The 17,322-nt window shown below is 33.6% G+C and overlaps 3 protein-coding genes across 7 annotated transcripts; all 3 read right to left on the bottom strand.

Annotated features, from left to right (window-relative positions):
- Positions 1 to 425: 425 nt before the first annotated feature.
- LOC104778109 (putative LRR receptor-like serine/threonine-protein kinase At1g51880) lies at positions 426 to 4,607 on the bottom strand. Its single transcript, XM_010502477.3, has 13 exons — positions 4,381 to 4,607; positions 3,734 to 4,274; positions 3,058 to 3,536; positions 2,839 to 2,983; positions 2,667 to 2,738; positions 2,506 to 2,577; positions 2,341 to 2,424; positions 2,030 to 2,181; positions 1,697 to 1,944; positions 1,479 to 1,605; positions 1,350 to 1,415; positions 1,056 to 1,245; positions 426 to 961 (listed from the first exon to the last, which is right to left on the bottom strand). The coding sequence occupies exons 1-13, from the start codon at positions 4,460 to 4,462 to the stop codon at positions 553 to 555; spliced, it is 2,667 nt and encodes an 888-aa protein (XP_010500779.3). The 5' UTR covers positions 4,463 to 4,607; the 3' UTR covers positions 426 to 552.
- A 297-nt stretch (positions 4,608 to 4,904) lies between these two features.
- On the bottom strand, positions 4,905 to 9,050 carry LOC104778111 (putative LRR receptor-like protein kinase At1g51890). 4 transcript variants are annotated; one of them, XM_087506991.1, is made up of 13 exons: positions 8,701 to 9,050; positions 8,051 to 8,588; positions 7,489 to 7,970; positions 7,265 to 7,389; positions 7,117 to 7,188; positions 6,977 to 7,045; positions 6,800 to 6,883; positions 6,518 to 6,648; positions 6,197 to 6,444; positions 5,974 to 6,100; positions 5,827 to 5,892; positions 5,535 to 5,724; positions 4,905 to 5,444 (listed from the first exon to the last, which is right to left on the bottom strand). In XM_087506991.1, exons 3-13 carry the CDS (start codon positions 7,492 to 7,494, stop codon positions 5,036 to 5,038), a joined length of 1,527 nt encoding a protein of 508 aa, XP_087363117.1. In that variant the 5' UTR covers positions 7,495 to 7,970; positions 8,051 to 8,588; positions 8,701 to 9,050; the 3' UTR covers positions 4,905 to 5,035. The 4 variants fall into 4 exon arrangements, with proteins under 4 accessions (XP_087363117.1, XP_010500783.1, XP_019099485.1 ...); XM_010502481.3 differs by having other exon boundaries at positions 7,265 to 7,412; positions 8,701 to 8,994; XM_019243940.2 differs by having other exon boundaries at positions 5,827 to 6,100; positions 7,265 to 7,412; positions 8,701 to 8,988.
- Positions 9,051 to 14,607: 5,557 nt separating this feature from the next.
- On the bottom strand, positions 14,608 to 16,276 carry LOC104778112 (putative flavonol synthase 5). 2 transcript variants are annotated; one of them, XM_087496349.1, is made up of 3 exons: positions 15,731 to 16,276; positions 15,303 to 15,630; positions 14,608 to 15,197 (listed from the first exon to the last, which is right to left on the bottom strand). In XM_087496349.1, exons 1-3 carry the CDS (start codon positions 15,814 to 15,816, stop codon positions 14,967 to 14,969), a joined length of 645 nt encoding a protein of 214 aa, XP_087352475.1. In that variant the 5' UTR covers positions 15,817 to 16,276; the 3' UTR covers positions 14,608 to 14,966. The 2 variants fall into 2 exon arrangements, with proteins under 2 accessions (XP_087352475.1, XP_087352477.1); XM_087496351.1 differs by having other exon boundaries at positions 14,773 to 15,197; positions 15,768 to 16,231.
- Positions 16,277 to 17,322: the final 1,046 nt, after the last annotated feature.

The raw sequence follows: 17,322 nt of genomic DNA on the forward strand, positions 1-17,322 counted from the left end.
TATATGTCTATATAGTTTATCAGGAAAGAAATATTTTTTAAAGAATATTTACTGAAGATGGAGCATAGAGGTAAGTAGGTTAGAAAAAAAAGTAAGAAAGAGAAAAAAATAAATCTCACAACTGAGAGATTTTGAGAACTTTTCTAAAAATTCATTTTACACATGTAGTTGTATAATTATATTGATTTTTGATTTTATTTATAATTTAAATTTTAAATCAATATAAAATTATATTAAAAATTTTAAAATAATATATTTGAGAGACTAAAATGAGTTCTCTCCACTAGAAATGCTCTTACATTCATTTTGATTTGTGTCAAGCTGCAAAATGTTTAAGCCTATGTCTCAGAATGTTTAAGCCTTTATATGCCTCGAGGCCGTTCATAAGTAAGGATAATTGAGTTACCTATAAAGAAGCACTCATATAGAAAACTTAGTTTTATACAAAGGAATAGAATGTTCATTGTGTCTTTAAAACATTGGGAATTCACAATGGAAAATAGCTTTCCATGAAATCACATCAACAATATTCTCAAGCGCTGCATCATCAAATCATCTGGCTCGAGGGGAAAATTCAGAAGCAGAAGTGTGACTAAAATCAACAGAACGTCTTGTGTACATATCTTCACTACCTTGTCGCCTGGCATTTTCTAAGGCCACACATTCGTTTAGCTCCATCACAACGTGTGCCATTGTTGGTCTCCGTTTCGAAGACGGATTCACACATGCCATAGCCAGCTCTACAATCTTCCACGCACCATTTGTGTCATAGTCCCCCATCAGTTTTGGGTCAACGATGCTCTTTAGGTCTCCATTAGTGAGCATGAACCCAACCCATTCACTGATATGAGGTATCTCTCGGGTTTTATCTATCACAGGTTGGTTTGTGACTATCTCTAATAGCACTACGCCAAAGCTGTATACGTCACTCTTCTCGCTTAGCCAGTTTGTTTTGTAATACCTGATAGAGTGTGGAAGTATTATACTAACATTCTTAATTACTCTTTTGAGCTACACAACAAAAATAAGCGATTGTAATTGATTGATTCACTCACTCAGGGTCTAGGTAACCAGGTGTGCCCGCAACCACAGTTGAGACATGGCATTCGCCATCGATTGGAAAAGATCTAGAGAGCCCAAAGTCGGCTAGCTTTGCTCCAGACTGCTCATTCAATAAGATATTGGTACTTTTAACATCTCTATGGACCATAAGAGGCCTACATCCATTGTGAAGATACTCCAATCCTATTAAAAAATTTTGTTGGGTTTGTAACAATTAGTTTTTCTATCATACAACCAAACATAGATTGTTGTTCAATGAAGAGAAAACAAGTCAAGATTATGTTCACCTTGTGCTGCCTCTACAGCTATTTTCATCCTATTTCCCCAGGTTAGGACACGTCCACCGCGTTTTCCTGTATCAAATGTTTTTGAGAGTTGGATTCTACTAAATTAAAGTCTCTTACTTAAAGTCTTACCTAACATATTCTCCCTTAGGTCTCCATTAGCCATATATTCATAGATCAGAGCCAAGTTATCACCATCATCACAGTAACCCACAAGTCCCACCAAATATCTATGGTGAACTCTTAAAAGAAGCTCCACCTAAGAAAGATAGAGAAATGACCATTTCATAACTGAGAACTTAATGCAATAAAAGAAAAGAACCAAACTGATCCTTTTATAGATAAAGTACCTCTGCTTTGAACTCTTTATAACCTTGAGCTGATGAATGAGAGAGCATTTTCACAGCTACTTGAGCATCATCAAAGTTGCCATGATACACTGTTCCAAAGCCTCCTTTACCAAGAACTCTTTCGAAGTTATTAGTCATATTCAATACCTCGGGGTATGTAATTCTACGTTCCTTTGTTACAATTGATGGATTGAATGATGGTGTCTCATTTTCAACTATAACGGTAGGGACTGATGTTGGTCCTGAAGCTGTAAAATCGCACAAAAATGTGTAAAATGAATAGAGAAAACTTTTCATATTTCATTAATCATTAGTACCGGTGGTGATTCATACCCTTAGCATGTTTCTCGTATTTCCTTTTAAGGACGAAAAAGATGGCCAATATAACTAGCAGAGCGAATACGCCAGCCACTGAAGCTACGATAACAACCATTGGAACCTTTTTACTCTTGCCATTGTGGGTTACGGTTACAGCTTTACTCAAACTGTAACCAGTAAAAGTGATGGAAAACCGGAAAAAAAAATACATGGAGGCATGAAGTTTATTATAACATGCAAAGCATTTTGACAGGAAATTTAATATAATTTAAATCACTCAAAACTAAGTTTTAAGATTGATTCAAGTGAAATATAAAACATAATACATTAGTGTTAAAGATTTGCTATTTATTCTTTGTTGAAGAGAGTCTGGAATTGTGCTATCGAGACCAAGATTTCCACTTAAGTTTCTGCAAATGAAAAAGTTGAAGCTTTCAGAACATAAGACAAACGAATAAAAGCAAAGGGTGTTGATAAAAAAAAAAGCTCACAAGAGTTTCAACAACTTCATATCAGCAAAAAAAGCTGGAATCTCTCCTGATAAATCGTTTTTTGATAAATCTCTGTCCATTGAGAGAGAAAGAAAAAGTTTGTACAGAGAAATAAATGAAAGCATTTCGAATATTATTAACCTCATCGGTGTGACACTTACAGCTCGATCAACTCTGTTAGCTTGGATATTTCAGGTGTTATGGAACCGGTCAGCTTGTTTTCTGCCAAGTTCCTATAATGTAATGTTGTCAAACAGTGAAGTCATTATAAGAGTTAGAAAATGCGAAACCTTGAAATAGAAATAACCATGAGATGAAGAATACAGAACATACAAGGATATGATCCGAGGTGGCTCAGAGTCTGGATAACTGCAGTTTAAACCTTCCCACCGATAAGACTGAGGAATACATGGATCTCCTTGCCAGCTAACCTTTTTGCTCAAGTCATACGTTGTCTTAATGTTTACCATAGCAGAAACTGATTCAAAAACCAGACAGTTAAACAATAGAAAACTATGGTAAAATAATGGGTTAAGAACATGGTTAATCTACCTTCATCTTGATCTGTCTCCAGTTCTAGAAGGTCTAAGGCTTTATAAATCTCGAGACCATTGAGAAGAGGAGGAAGAGTTGAGTTACCGGTCATCGTGAGAGAGAAACTGAAATTCCCATCCGGAGAACTCATAGCTGTTTGACTGAATAAAGTTGTTATCTCGAGCTTTTCAGGCCTAAAATAGGAGTACACATTCTTGCCACCATTATAAGTAATGTTGAATTCTCTGATCTCACCATCCTTAAGAGTCTGGATTTCAGCGAAATGCATGTATACATATGATTGTGCAGTGATGTTGTCAAGAGTCCAATCAAAGCTCAGAGGCTGACTAGCATTTGCAGGTACAGCGGCAGTCTTTGCCACAGCTTGTGGCACATCATAGAGGTTACCTGTATCGACCAAAAGGTCTGTGCTTATGGGCACCGATTCGTTATGTAAGTGTCGAATCCAGATTCGATCATGGAAATCCTCATCATACCTTAAAAAACGAGGAAAAGCCACAGGACTCAAATTTGTTAGCTCAAAAGTCAAAATCACAAAACAAAACAAGATGTTGTTTGTAGCTTTTTCCACGTGGTTGTTGCATTTGGATACAAATTTTTCATCCTAAGATATCAACTGCATATAAGCAAACGCAAAGGGCTAAATTACAATTTGAAAAAGAGTTTTCTTTACCTAACGAACGATGGAGTGGGTGAAAAGAAAACTCTTGCGAACCCAATCAGCGATCCACTTTGCGTGAGGTAAGTATTATTGTTCAATGGACGAAGTTCCAGTGACGAAATAAACGGTGTCGTTTCACCTGTCTTAACAAGACAAATTTGAAGACGGTCTTGTGTTAAGACATGGATCATCTCGTGGATGGCACTACCGTTTCCTATTCCATCCATTTTAATAGAAGTCCATTTGTTTGGACCAATGTGAATGTCAAACTTGGGGATTTGATTTAGGCCATCGTAATTCCCATATATAAAGGTTCCTCTGATCAGATATTTACTCTTAGCGGTAAGGTTGAAGTTGTAACAGTTTCTTTTACCGTCAGGGAAACTTCTTAAGGTCCAAGCCTGTTGCTGAAGCAACGGTTTATACTCATCCCTGATCCTCCCGACCAATCCACTATCGATATAATTTGCATCTGATTTGTACGTTATATTTGTCGTCTTCTCCGTAAAAGTTGTGCTTTTAGGGACTAACCCACAAGCCAAACTGATGAATTCTGTTCATGCATGATCAACACCATAAATAACAATATTAAAGAAAATAAATCCATAGGGTTTCCTAATATCTAAATAGGAATCAAAGAAGGAAATAGCTGTAGGAACCTGATTGATCTTGAGCTTGAACTGATTCAAAAATGCCATTAGCTATGGTCAAGAAGAGCAAAAACCCATGAATAGACTTCATGTTTTGTTTTTTTTTTCGAAGTGGATGCTATGATTAATCAGAGGAGGTTATGATTCATCGTTCATTGTTCTTGATTGGCAAATATTGAGATACACATTATATTGGTCAACTGATTTGGCTCTCCATAGGTTGTAAGCTTTGTGCTAAGTCTTCATTCTTCAGTATTAGATTATTATATTCAGGTGGTTATTACAGTAAAAGTTACGTGTCTACGACATTCTTTCTGTTTTCAGGCGTTGGAGGGTGCCCAAATCGTATTTTATTGGGTAGGACGTTAAAAATTTGAAATCTAGCTAGTATTATCTATATCACCATTTATTTTGAAAACTAGTGAGTTTACTGTTAACGAGTTTACTTATTCTTAAATGTTACCAAGATTCAAGGCGTCCCTTATACCACAGACTACTAATACCATACATATCAATTTCTTGGATTCCAAGAATGTTAAACATAATAGAGACTAATACTTTTTAGGTAAATTTACAGAGCTATCTTATACATTTTCAATATGAACAGTAGATTTTTATAAAAGACAATAGCTTTAGCTTCACATCACATACAAGATTTTTCAATTTACCTTGCTCTAGGAGCAAAATCAGAAAAAGAGGATGGACTGAACTCAACAGAATCCTTTGTGTACGTCTCTTGACTACCCTGTTTCCTTTCTATCTCGAAAGCCAGACATTCGTTTAGCTCCATCACCACGTGTGGCATCGTCGGTCTACGGCTTGAAGACGGGTTTACACATGCTAGAGCCAACTCTACGACCTTCCAAACACCGTTTGTTTCATAGTCATCCATCAGTTTTGGGTCAACAATACTCCTGATGTCCCCATTGGTGAGCATGGATCCAACCCATTCTGTAATGTGAGGTCTCTCTCTGGTTTTATCTGTCACAGGCTGGTTTGTGACTAATTCTAATAGCACTACACCAAAACTGTATACGTCACTCTTCTCGCTTAACCAGTTTGTTCTATAATACCTGAAAAATCATACAAGAGAGAGAGAGATATTACAATTCACAATTCTTCATTACTAATTTTAGTATAACGAAAATGATTCGTTCACTCACTCAGGGTCGAGGTAACCAGGTGTTCCTGCAACGACGGTCATAACATGAGATTCACCATCAACCGGAAAAGATCTCGAGAGTCCAAAATCGGCTAGTTTTGCTTGAGACCGCTCATTCAGTAAGATGTTAGTTGGTTTCACATCTCTATGAACCATAGGAGGTCTACATCCATTGTGAAGATATTCCAATCCTGTTACAAATGGTTATTGTTTATGTCAATCTTGCTTTTAAGACAACCAGATAAGAAGATAAGTTGTGTCATGAAAAGAAAATAAGTCATAATTTTGTTCACCTTGTGCTGCCTCTACAGCTATTTGCATTCTTGTTTCCCAGCTTAGAACATTGACACTAAGTTTTCCTGTACCGAGATTTAAATGTTTAAGAATGTGGAAGGAGATAAATTTTACTAAATAAGAGTCTTTTATGTTAAAGTGTTTACCTGACATATTCTCCCTCAAGTCTCCGTTTGCCATGTATTCGTAAATCAAAGCCAAGTTATCTCCATCATCACAGTAACCCACAAGCCCCACCAAATGTCTGTGATGAACTCTCAAAAGAAGCTCGACCTGATGAAGATAACAAAGTGACCCTTTCATGATTGCGAAACTTAATGCCAATTTAAAAATAAATTGGACTAACCGATCCATTTCTTGATAAAGTACCTCTGCTTTGAACTCCTTATACCCTTGAGCTGATGAATGAGAGAGCATTTTCACAGCTACTTGAGTATCATCCAAGTTTCCATAATAGACTGTTCCAAACCCTCCTTTACCAAGAACTCTCTCAAAGTTTTTAGTCATCTTTAGTACCTCGGAATAAGTGAACTTGCGTTCCTTCGTTATGATTGATGAACCGGATGATCTTGTCTCACTTTTAACCGTACCGGTAGTGACTGATACGGGTATTAAAGCTGTAAATGCCAAACGAAGTGAATAAAAATCTAACAACGTTTCATTTTCATTAGTCTTCAAGACTAGTCATACCTTCATTAGTTTTCCGTTTTTTCCTTATGACGACAAAAACAATAGCCAAGATAAGTAGCAGAGCAAACACACTAGCCACTGATGCTGCGATAGCAACCACAGTTTTACTACTTTTTCCTGTTCCATCTCTACTGCAATCAGTAAAGGTGATGTGAAATGAAAAAAAAAAAGAAGGTTAGACACTATATGTAGACACTGTTGCACATGAGTCAAAACTACTTTTTCTGCCATTAAAAAAGGTTGAGAATGAATCCATTAAAATATGAAAATTGAAAACCTTACATTAGTATTAAAGATTTATTATCTATCTTTCGTTGAAGAGGCTCTGGAACTGAGCGACTAAGTTTCATGTTCCCGCTTAAGTTTCTGCAAATGAAACGACACTGAATCTTTCAGAACAGCACACAAAGAGTAGAGCAAGCGAGAACCAAGTTACGCATAAGTCAATAAAAAGCTCACATGAGTGTCAGCTTCATATTAGCAAAAAACTCTGGAATCTCTCCTGATAAATCATTGTTTGATAAATCTCTGCGCATTAAACAGAAAATTCAATTTATGTTTTAAGCAGAGTCAATATACTTTTAAGTTTGGATGCTTACAGTACTGTCAACTGTGTTAGCTTGGATATACCAAATGTTATTGTACCAGTCAAATTGTTTCCACTCAAGTTCCTAATAGATAATCCAAAAGTTAGAACTTGTGATAAACCCGAAACTAAAGAAATAGCGATGAACAAGCAAAACATACAAGGATATGATCCGCGGTGGCTCAGAGACAGGATAATTGCAGTTTAAACCTTCCCATCGATATAAATTAGGAGCACACGGATCTCCTTGCCAACTAGATCTTTTATTCATCAATCCATATGTTGTCTTGATGTCCATCATAGCAGAAACTGATCAATCAGACGATGTTATAAAAATAAAAATACAGAAATATCTTTTGGTAGAAGAATGGGTTCAAGAACTTACCTTCATCTTGGTCTGTCTCTTGCTGTTCAATGTTAAGGACTTTATAAATCTCGAGACCGTTGATGAGTGGAGGAAGAGTAGAATTACCGGTCATTGTGAAAGTGAAATTGAACTTCCCATCAGGAGAACTCACAGCTCCTGGATTGAATATAGTTGTTATACTGAACTTTGGAGGCCTAAAATAGGAGTACCAGTTTCGGCCACCATTAAAAGTAATGTTGAATTCTCTAGTCGCATTAGCTTCATCAAGATTCTCGATTTCAGCGAAATGCATGTATATATAGGACTGTGCAGTGATGTCGTCGAGAGTCCAATCGATGGTCAGAGGCTGAGTAGCATTTGCAGGGACAGCAGCAGTTTTCGCCACAGGTTGAGGAACATTGTAAAAGTTACTTGTATCAACCGAGGCTTCCGTGCTTATCACGGAAGTTTTGTTATCTAAGAATGGAGTCCAAGTTCGGTCATGGACGTCCTCATCATACCTAAGAAGGAGGCTCCTTAATTAGTCCTTTTTGTTAACCTAAAACCAAAGAGCAAAACAAGAAATTTACAAAAACCTTACCTGACGAACGATGGAGTGGGTGAAAAGAAAACTCTTGCGAACGCAATCAGCGATCCACTTTGTGTGACGTATGTGTTATTACTCAAAGGACGAAGTTCCAAGGACGAAATAAACGGTGTTGTTTCCCCTGTCTTAACAAGACAAACTTGAAGACGGTCTTGTGTTAAGACATGGATCAACTCGTGGATTGAACCATTTGTCACTCCTTGGGTTGAAACCGAAGTCCATTTGTTAGGACCAATGTGAAGATCAAAGCTCGGGAGTTGATTCAAACCGTCGTAATTCCCATAGATAAAGGTTGCTCTGATTAGATATTTGCGCTTCACGGTGAGGGTGAAGTTGTAACAGTTTCTTTGACCCTTAGGGAAGCTTCTCAAGGACCAAGTCTGTTGCTGAAACTGTGCCCTGTAGATCTCGTTGATCTTCCCGGGCGATCCACTGTCGATGTAATCTTTGTCTGATCTGTATGTTATATTCGTCGACTTCTCCACATACGTTCTGTCCTTAGGTACCAAACCACAATCTAAGCTGATGAATCCTGTTCATGGACAAAGAAACGAACTTAAAAGAGAGTTTCTTAATCTGCTTAGTAATCAAGCTTTCATGAAAACAGAGGAGAATAAGAAAACAAAAAGAGCAGAGTAAAGAACCTGATTGATCTTGAGCTTGAACCACCAATTCAAAAATGTCAAAAGCTAAGATCAAGAAGGGCAAAAAGCCATGAAGAAACTTCATGTTTTTTTGGGGGTGATATGTGCTTTTCTGATTCAGAGAGGACTATACATTGTTCATCAATTGTAATTTGGTCTTGATGGGCAAAGATTGACCTAAACAAAGTATTGGTCAACTAAGATGGCTAAGTCTTGTTCAACATTAGATTTATTCTGGTGATTGTAACATTACTCTTATTTTTGCCTACGAAATTTTGTGTGCGTTGTGGAAATGTTCAAACTAAGCATTGGTGGCAAATATATAAACAAAGAAAAAAAAAAGTGGAAACAAACGAAGTAAATAAAGAAACAGAAATAAACAAAGTGAGTTGCAGAGTCATGCCCTACCAAAATAATACAATGACAAAATAAATTAATAATGCATCACATCAACCAATTTTGGCTAATTTCGATACCATTCTATTTATTTTATTTGATGAACATTTTGAAATCTTCATCAGAATTAATAGAATTACAAATAACTTAATTTCTCTAATAAACTATAAACAATTAAGGAAAATTAGAAATTTTTGATTCATTTTTTTTAACTACGACCGGTTCAAACCTTTTAATTCATATTTTCAAACACAATTAGTTTAATGGATGGAGGCCTTAGATTTTGGAGAAATTGTCACGTTTAATTACAAACCTAGGGTTGTTCAAAAAAAAAAAAAATTACAAGCCTATTAGATGTTTTTCAAGTTACGATTAATAAATTTGTGTATTAGACTAGAACCTCACTAGTAATATAAATCAATAGGTTTACGATGTAGAGTTGAAGAGGCTCTAGAATCAGATCTGAAAACATTATAGTCAAGTCAACTTACGTATAAGGAATAGCTGTACTGTAAATTCCATTGAAAGAAACACAAAAAGTTTTATTTTTTTTCTTTCTTAAAAGGTGAAGTGAATAAATTTTACCAAGCGTTGATAGCTCAATTAGTAAAGATTTTCTGGCGAAGTCGAGAGGTGGCGAAGTCGAGAGGTCGCCGGTTTGAGGAGATGTACGGGAACCTTTTAGTAGTAAAAAAAAAAACGAAGAGTGAATGAAGTTTTGGAAATGAACAAGTTAACTAAGGTAATTCTGGATTTATGACCTCGTGGTCGCTGCCGATAGTAATATTCCTTGAAATTACAAAGCGTTGACTTCCGTGATATATTTGTTAGTATATGGATTTGATGCGTGAGTTGACTTGTTCTTGAATCAAAACATCAAATAATTGTAGCTATATTGTTATCAAGATTCAAAGCATGCATCTTACGTGATATGTATATGTATACAGAATACCTTTGACCAAAAAAAAAAAAAAGATATATCTATACCTTCGACTCCAATCATAACTAAAACTAAAAAGCCCATATACAGGAAATGAGTGGGTATCTTCTCAATTTGCTTCGTCTCTTCTCTCCCACGACCGAGCACACTCGGTGTCTTCCGGCGGAGCAGATATAGCCACGAGAAGAACGGACATGACTGGTTGGTCATTGATACAGCATCATGCAAATGCAACAATGCCTCTGTGAATCATCGACTTTGGAACATGGATACTGGATACATTGCCAAAGAAACCCTATTTTATTCTCCTTTTCCTAGGAAAACTTTTGGTATTTAGAGAATTTTTAATTTTCCAAAAATGTTAGGTTTTAATTTCTGATATCTTATATAATATGAGAATGTTTTTCTCAACTTTTCCTAAGGAGATAGACACTTGATTTACTATATTTCTGACATCTGTATTTTTTTCTTTAGACATAATTAATTATAGTTTAGACCTAATTAACTATAGATCCACAAAACCAAAAAAACAAAAAAAACTCTTATGTAATATGAGAAAATGTTTCTCAACTTTTGCTAAGGAAATGACCACTTGGCTTACTATATTTCTGACACCTTTTTTTTTTTGGACATAATTAATTATAGTTTAGACCTAATTAACTACAGACCAATAAAATAAAATAAAAAAAACCATAAAAAAAAAAAAGGACCATCTACATTTCATTTCTGTCTTCTTTAATCAGAAACATATGCAGCCCCCACCCTCTCCCCCCCAAGAATCTAAAGCCACCTTATATCAGTCTATGGTTGGTTTCATCTCGGAACTATACCAACATTACGTAAAATTTATAAGTTTGAATTCTTGGGTTTAATTTCTGTGTTTAAATCTTATATAATTTTCACGGGCACAAACGAAATCAAATTTAAGTAAGATGGTGGATAGGTATTATTTAAGTAAATTAAAATTGGTTATATAAAATTAAAAATTTGAGCTTGCTTTCAAGAAAATTACATAAATTGTTAGATGATTTTGATCTAATTCTTATTTTGTTCGATTCACATTTATTATTTCAAACGTCATGGTATTTTTGAACTACATAAAATTTATAAGTTTTCATATTAGGAATTTCAGAATAAATTATGAACATAATCAGTTATGTTTTGATTTGAAATAATATCATCATTTTATGCATTGCCTTATACCCACTATTTTCCTCAATTTTCATTTTTGTTTATATTATTTCTCATTTTTAACTTATTATTTTGAAACACTTACCAATTTATGATCATTAATATTTGATTCCAATCTCTTATCCTTAGGCTCAAACATTCTATAAAGTTTAGTTTTCTAAAAACAACCTATTACCATACAAAAACATCCTCTTTATTGTGAAAACTAAAACATTTCCTTTCTATTCTATCCTCTATTCAATCTCCAACGTAGAACAAAACACCGGTAACAATAGTATCGTTATTCGGATCATCCGTTTTTGGGAAGTTCCTAACTTTAGAAGAAATATTATCTTACTAAGTCTTGAATATGTTTTCCAAAAATGTAAATTATTTTTACTATTGTTCATCTTTTGATGATTTATGCAATCATTTTAAAATATTTATATAAGAAAATAAATAATTTTATGTGTATTTATTTTAGAAGAATTTTAATATAATGATGTTGGGCGTCAAATTCTTAGAGTAAGAGTTGAAAGAAACCTTACTCTATTATACTATCTAATAATAAAGTAAAGTTTTCTTTTGAAAAGCTCCAAAAAATTGTCATTTAATGTTTTCTTCTTTCACAAGTGTCATTTTGTTTCTTTAATTTTTAGTGTAACAAATTTATTCAATTGAATTTACATACTAAAATATTTGCTTAACAAATATTTTGATGATTAAATAGTTTAAGAATATAAGATTATAATATATATATTTGGGTTGAATAGGATAATGTCGAGTAATAATTGGCTGTTTTTTCTCCACACTTTAATATAGTTAATTCAGATGATCTTGATATTACATTATTTTATTTCATTTTCATTCCATTTAAATTAAACTAAAGTATATTTTAATATCTAATATCTAAATAACTAAATGAGAATTGAATATATTTTTTGATAAAGAGATAAATTTATATATATATATATATATATTTTTTGGTTTAAAGAGAGAAGTGAGTATATATATTTAAATTCATGATTTGATTAGCTAAGATGCATGTTCATAGATCTATATTTATAATATATAACTCTTGAATATATATTTAAAACAATAGACAATTTTAGTTATTAATTCACAATAATGTATTTTTATAAACCTGACACATTTTTTATTAAATTTTCTATTCTATCTCATCAATCCCATATGTTGTACTTTTTTTTTTGTTCAAAAATCCCATATGTTGTACTAACTCTCATTTTTGTAACTTTCATATTATTTATAGTAATGCAATGAGTGATTAATAATAATATTTAGAAATATTATATATATAAGAAAATATATTAATATGTAATGATTGCATATTTGTAACTCTCACAAAGTTTATGTGACTCCTATAACAATGAAATACTCTCTATCTCTTTTTTAGTTGTCGTTTTAGGATTTCAATGAAAATGTTTGGTGAATATACCAGTTTTCTATCTGCTATTTTAAAGTTTTGACCAATGAGATATTTATAAAATATATTAATAAAAGGTAAAACAGATAATTTAGTAGTTTTTTTATATTTTTGTGAGAAAATCTTAAACGAAAAGTAAAAACCGGAGAAAGTATAAATTATATTTACCTAATTGATATAAAGATTAGTGCATTTATTATCCAATTTTATAACAAATTTTTCATACATTCTTAACTACAATTTCTCTTATAAATAGAAAGATACACATTTTACCAACATTCATATCTCAAATTTTACATAATATTTTTATTTAATTAATATTTTCAAAACTAATAATCTCCAAAATTACAAAAAAAAATATCCAATACCTAAATCCGTGCGTAGCACGGAGTGACTACTAGTATAATATATATATATTAGGATTTACCCTGTGGAATACCACAGGTTAATTTATTCTTAATTTTTTATTTAAAATTTAGATAAGTTTGTGTAGTTCTAGTTTTTTTTTAGTTTAATAAAAATGTTTTAGTGTTATATATACATGTATATATATATATATATTTTTGTTCTTTGAAGTTTTGTTTATAATAATGTTAGATTTTTAGAATAATTTACCAAAGATTATGAAAGAACTAAACTCAATCGAAGACCTTTCTTGTGGAATTGGTTTTGATTTCGTGTTTTATTAAATCTTTAGAATCAAAGTGTTTCTATCTTGAGGCTTCAAAAACTCTTGTGCGACCATTCATTCTACCATCATTATTCTTGAGGCTTCATTGTCTTTAAAACCCAAAATCAGTCCAACAATGTTTTTTTTCACAAGTTAAAAGAAAAAAAAAAAGTAAAAGAAGACAAACAACAACCTCAAGTTGTTGGTAACTTGATCTTAGACCAGCAAACTGAAACAAACCTCAAGTATAATTGTCTGTTGTGATAATTATATTAAACTGTGGGCAAATGATTGGTTTTTCAGTTTCGGGTCTAATAAACTCAGACTACACAATATCTCCAAAAGAGAATCTGGCGGAACACCGTTAGTTTGAGTTTTTGAATTGTGATCTATCTTGGGTTCTAAAGAAACCAAACAAAGGAAGAAAAAAAAAAGACGAACAACAACAAACACTAAAAAACAAACACGAAAAAGAAAACCAATTAAACAAAATCAAGTGATACAAAAAAAATTCACAGAAACCTTGAAACGTAAGAGTCGTTTGGTTTTGCAAAATCCACTTTCATAACAAAAATACAAAAAAAAAAAACTAAAGCATTGTGAGTGACATAGAGTGATATATATCACCAATTCACACGATGCCGTGGAAATGAAGTGGATATGTATATATATATATATATATATATATAATATATATATATGTATTATAAATATAAGATGAAAGAGATTAGGTTTAGTTGTGATATATAATAAAATCTTTGTGAGAAAGCAAAATATATTTGATTGCATTGTAAGTGGCTTTTAAATCTTTGTTGATATGGAATTAGTTCCTAAAATATATATATATATATATATATATGTGAACGAAAATGTTTAAGGCAAGTTCTGCAGTATTAAATATAATAAGTAAATCTTTATATTTCAATTTATATATAATATATATAATGAATACATATATAATAAGTTTCCAAAAATATGAGGAACAAAAATTTGGGAGGATTAGTATACGCTATTTATGGAATATGGTGTTAAATATGTTTCTAAAAATTCTATTGTTATATAGATGATTTCCGATTAGACATAATTGTAACCTTTTAATTTATTAAGGAAAGTAGCAATGAACCGAATATTTATAATTTATGAAGATTCGATTAGTAAAATAGAGTTTTAATCTTTAATTTAAAACTGACCTGATAGTTAAAATAGAACGTCACAAATTGTATTTCAGAAATGTTAAGATAGATGTAGGTTCTAAAGATGAAATGTCTGTAAAAATTGTCCGAAAGATGACGTGTAACTGTATTCTTTCTGTTTTAAATGTTTTTTTTTGTTAAAAGTGTTTTAAATGTTACAGAGAAGAAACTACAGAATACGCATTTAGAAATACGCTCACACACGTATTTATGATGTGTATCATCTACAGAAACTCTCTAAGAAGAAAGAACAATAATCATTTGAACATAACTCAAAAAAGGAAACAAATAAAATGACGACAACAAAAATGAAAAATGAAAAAACAAAAAGCAAAAAGGAAACAAATAAAACAAACACGAAATCAGATAGTACGAACACTTGTACAGTTGATCATAAATTATTGAGGGATTCCTTGTTTAAGGGTTTGTAGGGTTTTCAGTAGAGAGGATTCTTTATAAGCTATAAAGCTTGTCGAGCGCCCAGTTTTTCATCGTCTCCTTCAAATAGTCTTTATAAACTATAGTCTGGAATTTTGGAGGATTCTCGTCTCCGGTAAGCTCTGGCAAAGGTCCGACGGACATATCATCCCTAGGCGCAGCGAAAAACGGCCACGAAATCCTCAACCTTTCTTTATCCAACGTTGGTCTGTGAAGCACGTTCTTGTACCTCCCGTTGCTAATCCTCTGCAATTAATTAAATCCACTAATCAATTCTCAACTCTAATAAATAAACTTTATATATATATATATATAACATAATAACATTGAAAAAAAAACAGTCAATGAGACCATGAGTTGATCGCCGATGAAAACAACCAAAGCGGAGTTGATATAGTTTACGCCCAGCCATTGTTCGTCCTTGAAGACTTGTAGACCAGGAACCTCATTGGGGATGAGGAGCGTGATTGCCCCTATATCGGTGTGGGCCGCGCCTCCTAAGGCTAATTCCGGTTTTGGAGACGGCGGGTAGTAATTAATCCTAATCAAATACTCTGCCGTTTCGCCACCTAAACTTTGCAACAACGCCACGGAGGGTAACCCTAGTCCGTCTGATAACCAACCAAGAATTTTCTCCGTTAGCTTCTTCATATGCCTTGTGTACTCCTCATTCACCTCCCTATAACAGCCACGTCGCAATATATTCACACATTAAGACCCAACTTTTAAAATTCGAATAATTTCTTAAGGAAGACATATAAAAACATGAGCCAGTCCACCTTATTGCTGATTGGTTTCCAAATAAATAACTCATACGGGTATGTACGTCCCCTGTATTGGGGAGGATTCTTAGGCCAATATTCATAATTGACGATTGAGGGCGGGGAGAGTCTGTGAAAGAGATGTTCGTCCCAAGCCTCAATACCTTCTAGATAGTTCCTCCTGTATCCTTCGAAGTCCTCCCCTTTGGCCATAGCTTCCTTTTCTGCCTCCGGGAGGTCGAAAAACTGCTTCCCAACCACTTGCAGTTGCTGCATCAGCTCCGTTGGAATCCCTTGGTTGACCACCTGAAAAACTCCCCATTCTTGGCTCGCTTTCGTCAACTCATGCACTAAAAGCTCTTCATCAGAAACGCTTAGATCAACCACGGGAACGTCGGCGCTTCCTTCGAGAGTTGATCTCGCCAACTGCTTGCTCAAATATGGGAAAGACGAAGGAGATGTGTTGTGGTTTCTCTCGTCATCCATGGCTTCAATCTATTGTCCAAGTTGGTTTTCCTTATAGTGATAAGTGTGAGAAGGATAAGAGAAGGCTAAAAAGGGCTTAAATAGGATAAGTACGAGCATCTCAATTAATATTATAAACGGGACCATTATTCGGATGTAACATTTTAGAATTACGAATGTCAACACAAATAAAGACAACTAGTAGTTGGCAAATGTCTACATTTCAACCAAACTCTAAAAAATAGTTGTTCTCTGGGTTCACATTGGATATTTAATTAACGGGACAAAGAGTGCATGAATTAGTTTTAAAATCAGTATTCTAAAGAACATAGTTTAGGTAGGTGCTAGCTAGGCGCCCGATCGTAAACCGTGGCGACTATATATGAAATTATACGGTTCTACTATTAACCAGAGTTAGACGACGTTAGACGGTTTTGACTACATTAACTGGTTATATATCTTTTTTTTTTTTCTTTTTTTTTCTTTTTTTACTGGTTATATATCTTCTAGAAGTAAACCTCATAGACAGTCATCCTTTGCTTGCTTCAGACCTTATGCAGCTATATATGGTTTTGGCACGTAAGTATGGTCAAGCTTTACGTCGCATATTGATGACAACGTAAATGAATACAGCAAGTTAAGCTTATCTTAAAAGTAAGACCAAATTTTTAAGGTTAATTACTATTGTAAGACCGACAGCGAAGCCACACCCGTTATAAGACCCATTTAATCATAATAATCCTAATAAATTACATTTGAATGTAAGTCTAGTATCGACCACATGATTATTTTATTTTTCCTAATGATCTAACTTTTCCACATGATTATTTCAAGATGAAGAAATGCATTGGAAAACAAAGAGTAGAAACTGTTGGCTACAAGTTGGTGACAGTAATCCCAAGTATTTCCACGCTTCCTCAAAGGTAAGGAAATTTCGTAACCGTATCAAATCTGTCATTGACAAAAATGGTATTGAACATTTTCGTGATGATGCAATTGGCAAAATAGCAGAGACATACTTATAAAATTTGTTCTCTACTTCAAAAGGAACAGAATTTGAAAGTACTATTTCTACTCTTCCAAAAAGGGTTTCATCAGAGATGATTAGTTAGTTAAGGCCAGTTATAGATATTGAGATAAAAAAG

This window comes from Camelina sativa, chromosome 3 (assembly GCF_030686135.1).
Source record: "Camelina sativa cultivar CO46 ecotype springtype chromosome 3, ASM3068613v1".
Taxonomy (NCBI): Eukaryota; Viridiplantae; Streptophyta; class Magnoliopsida; order Brassicales; family Brassicaceae; genus Camelina; species Camelina sativa.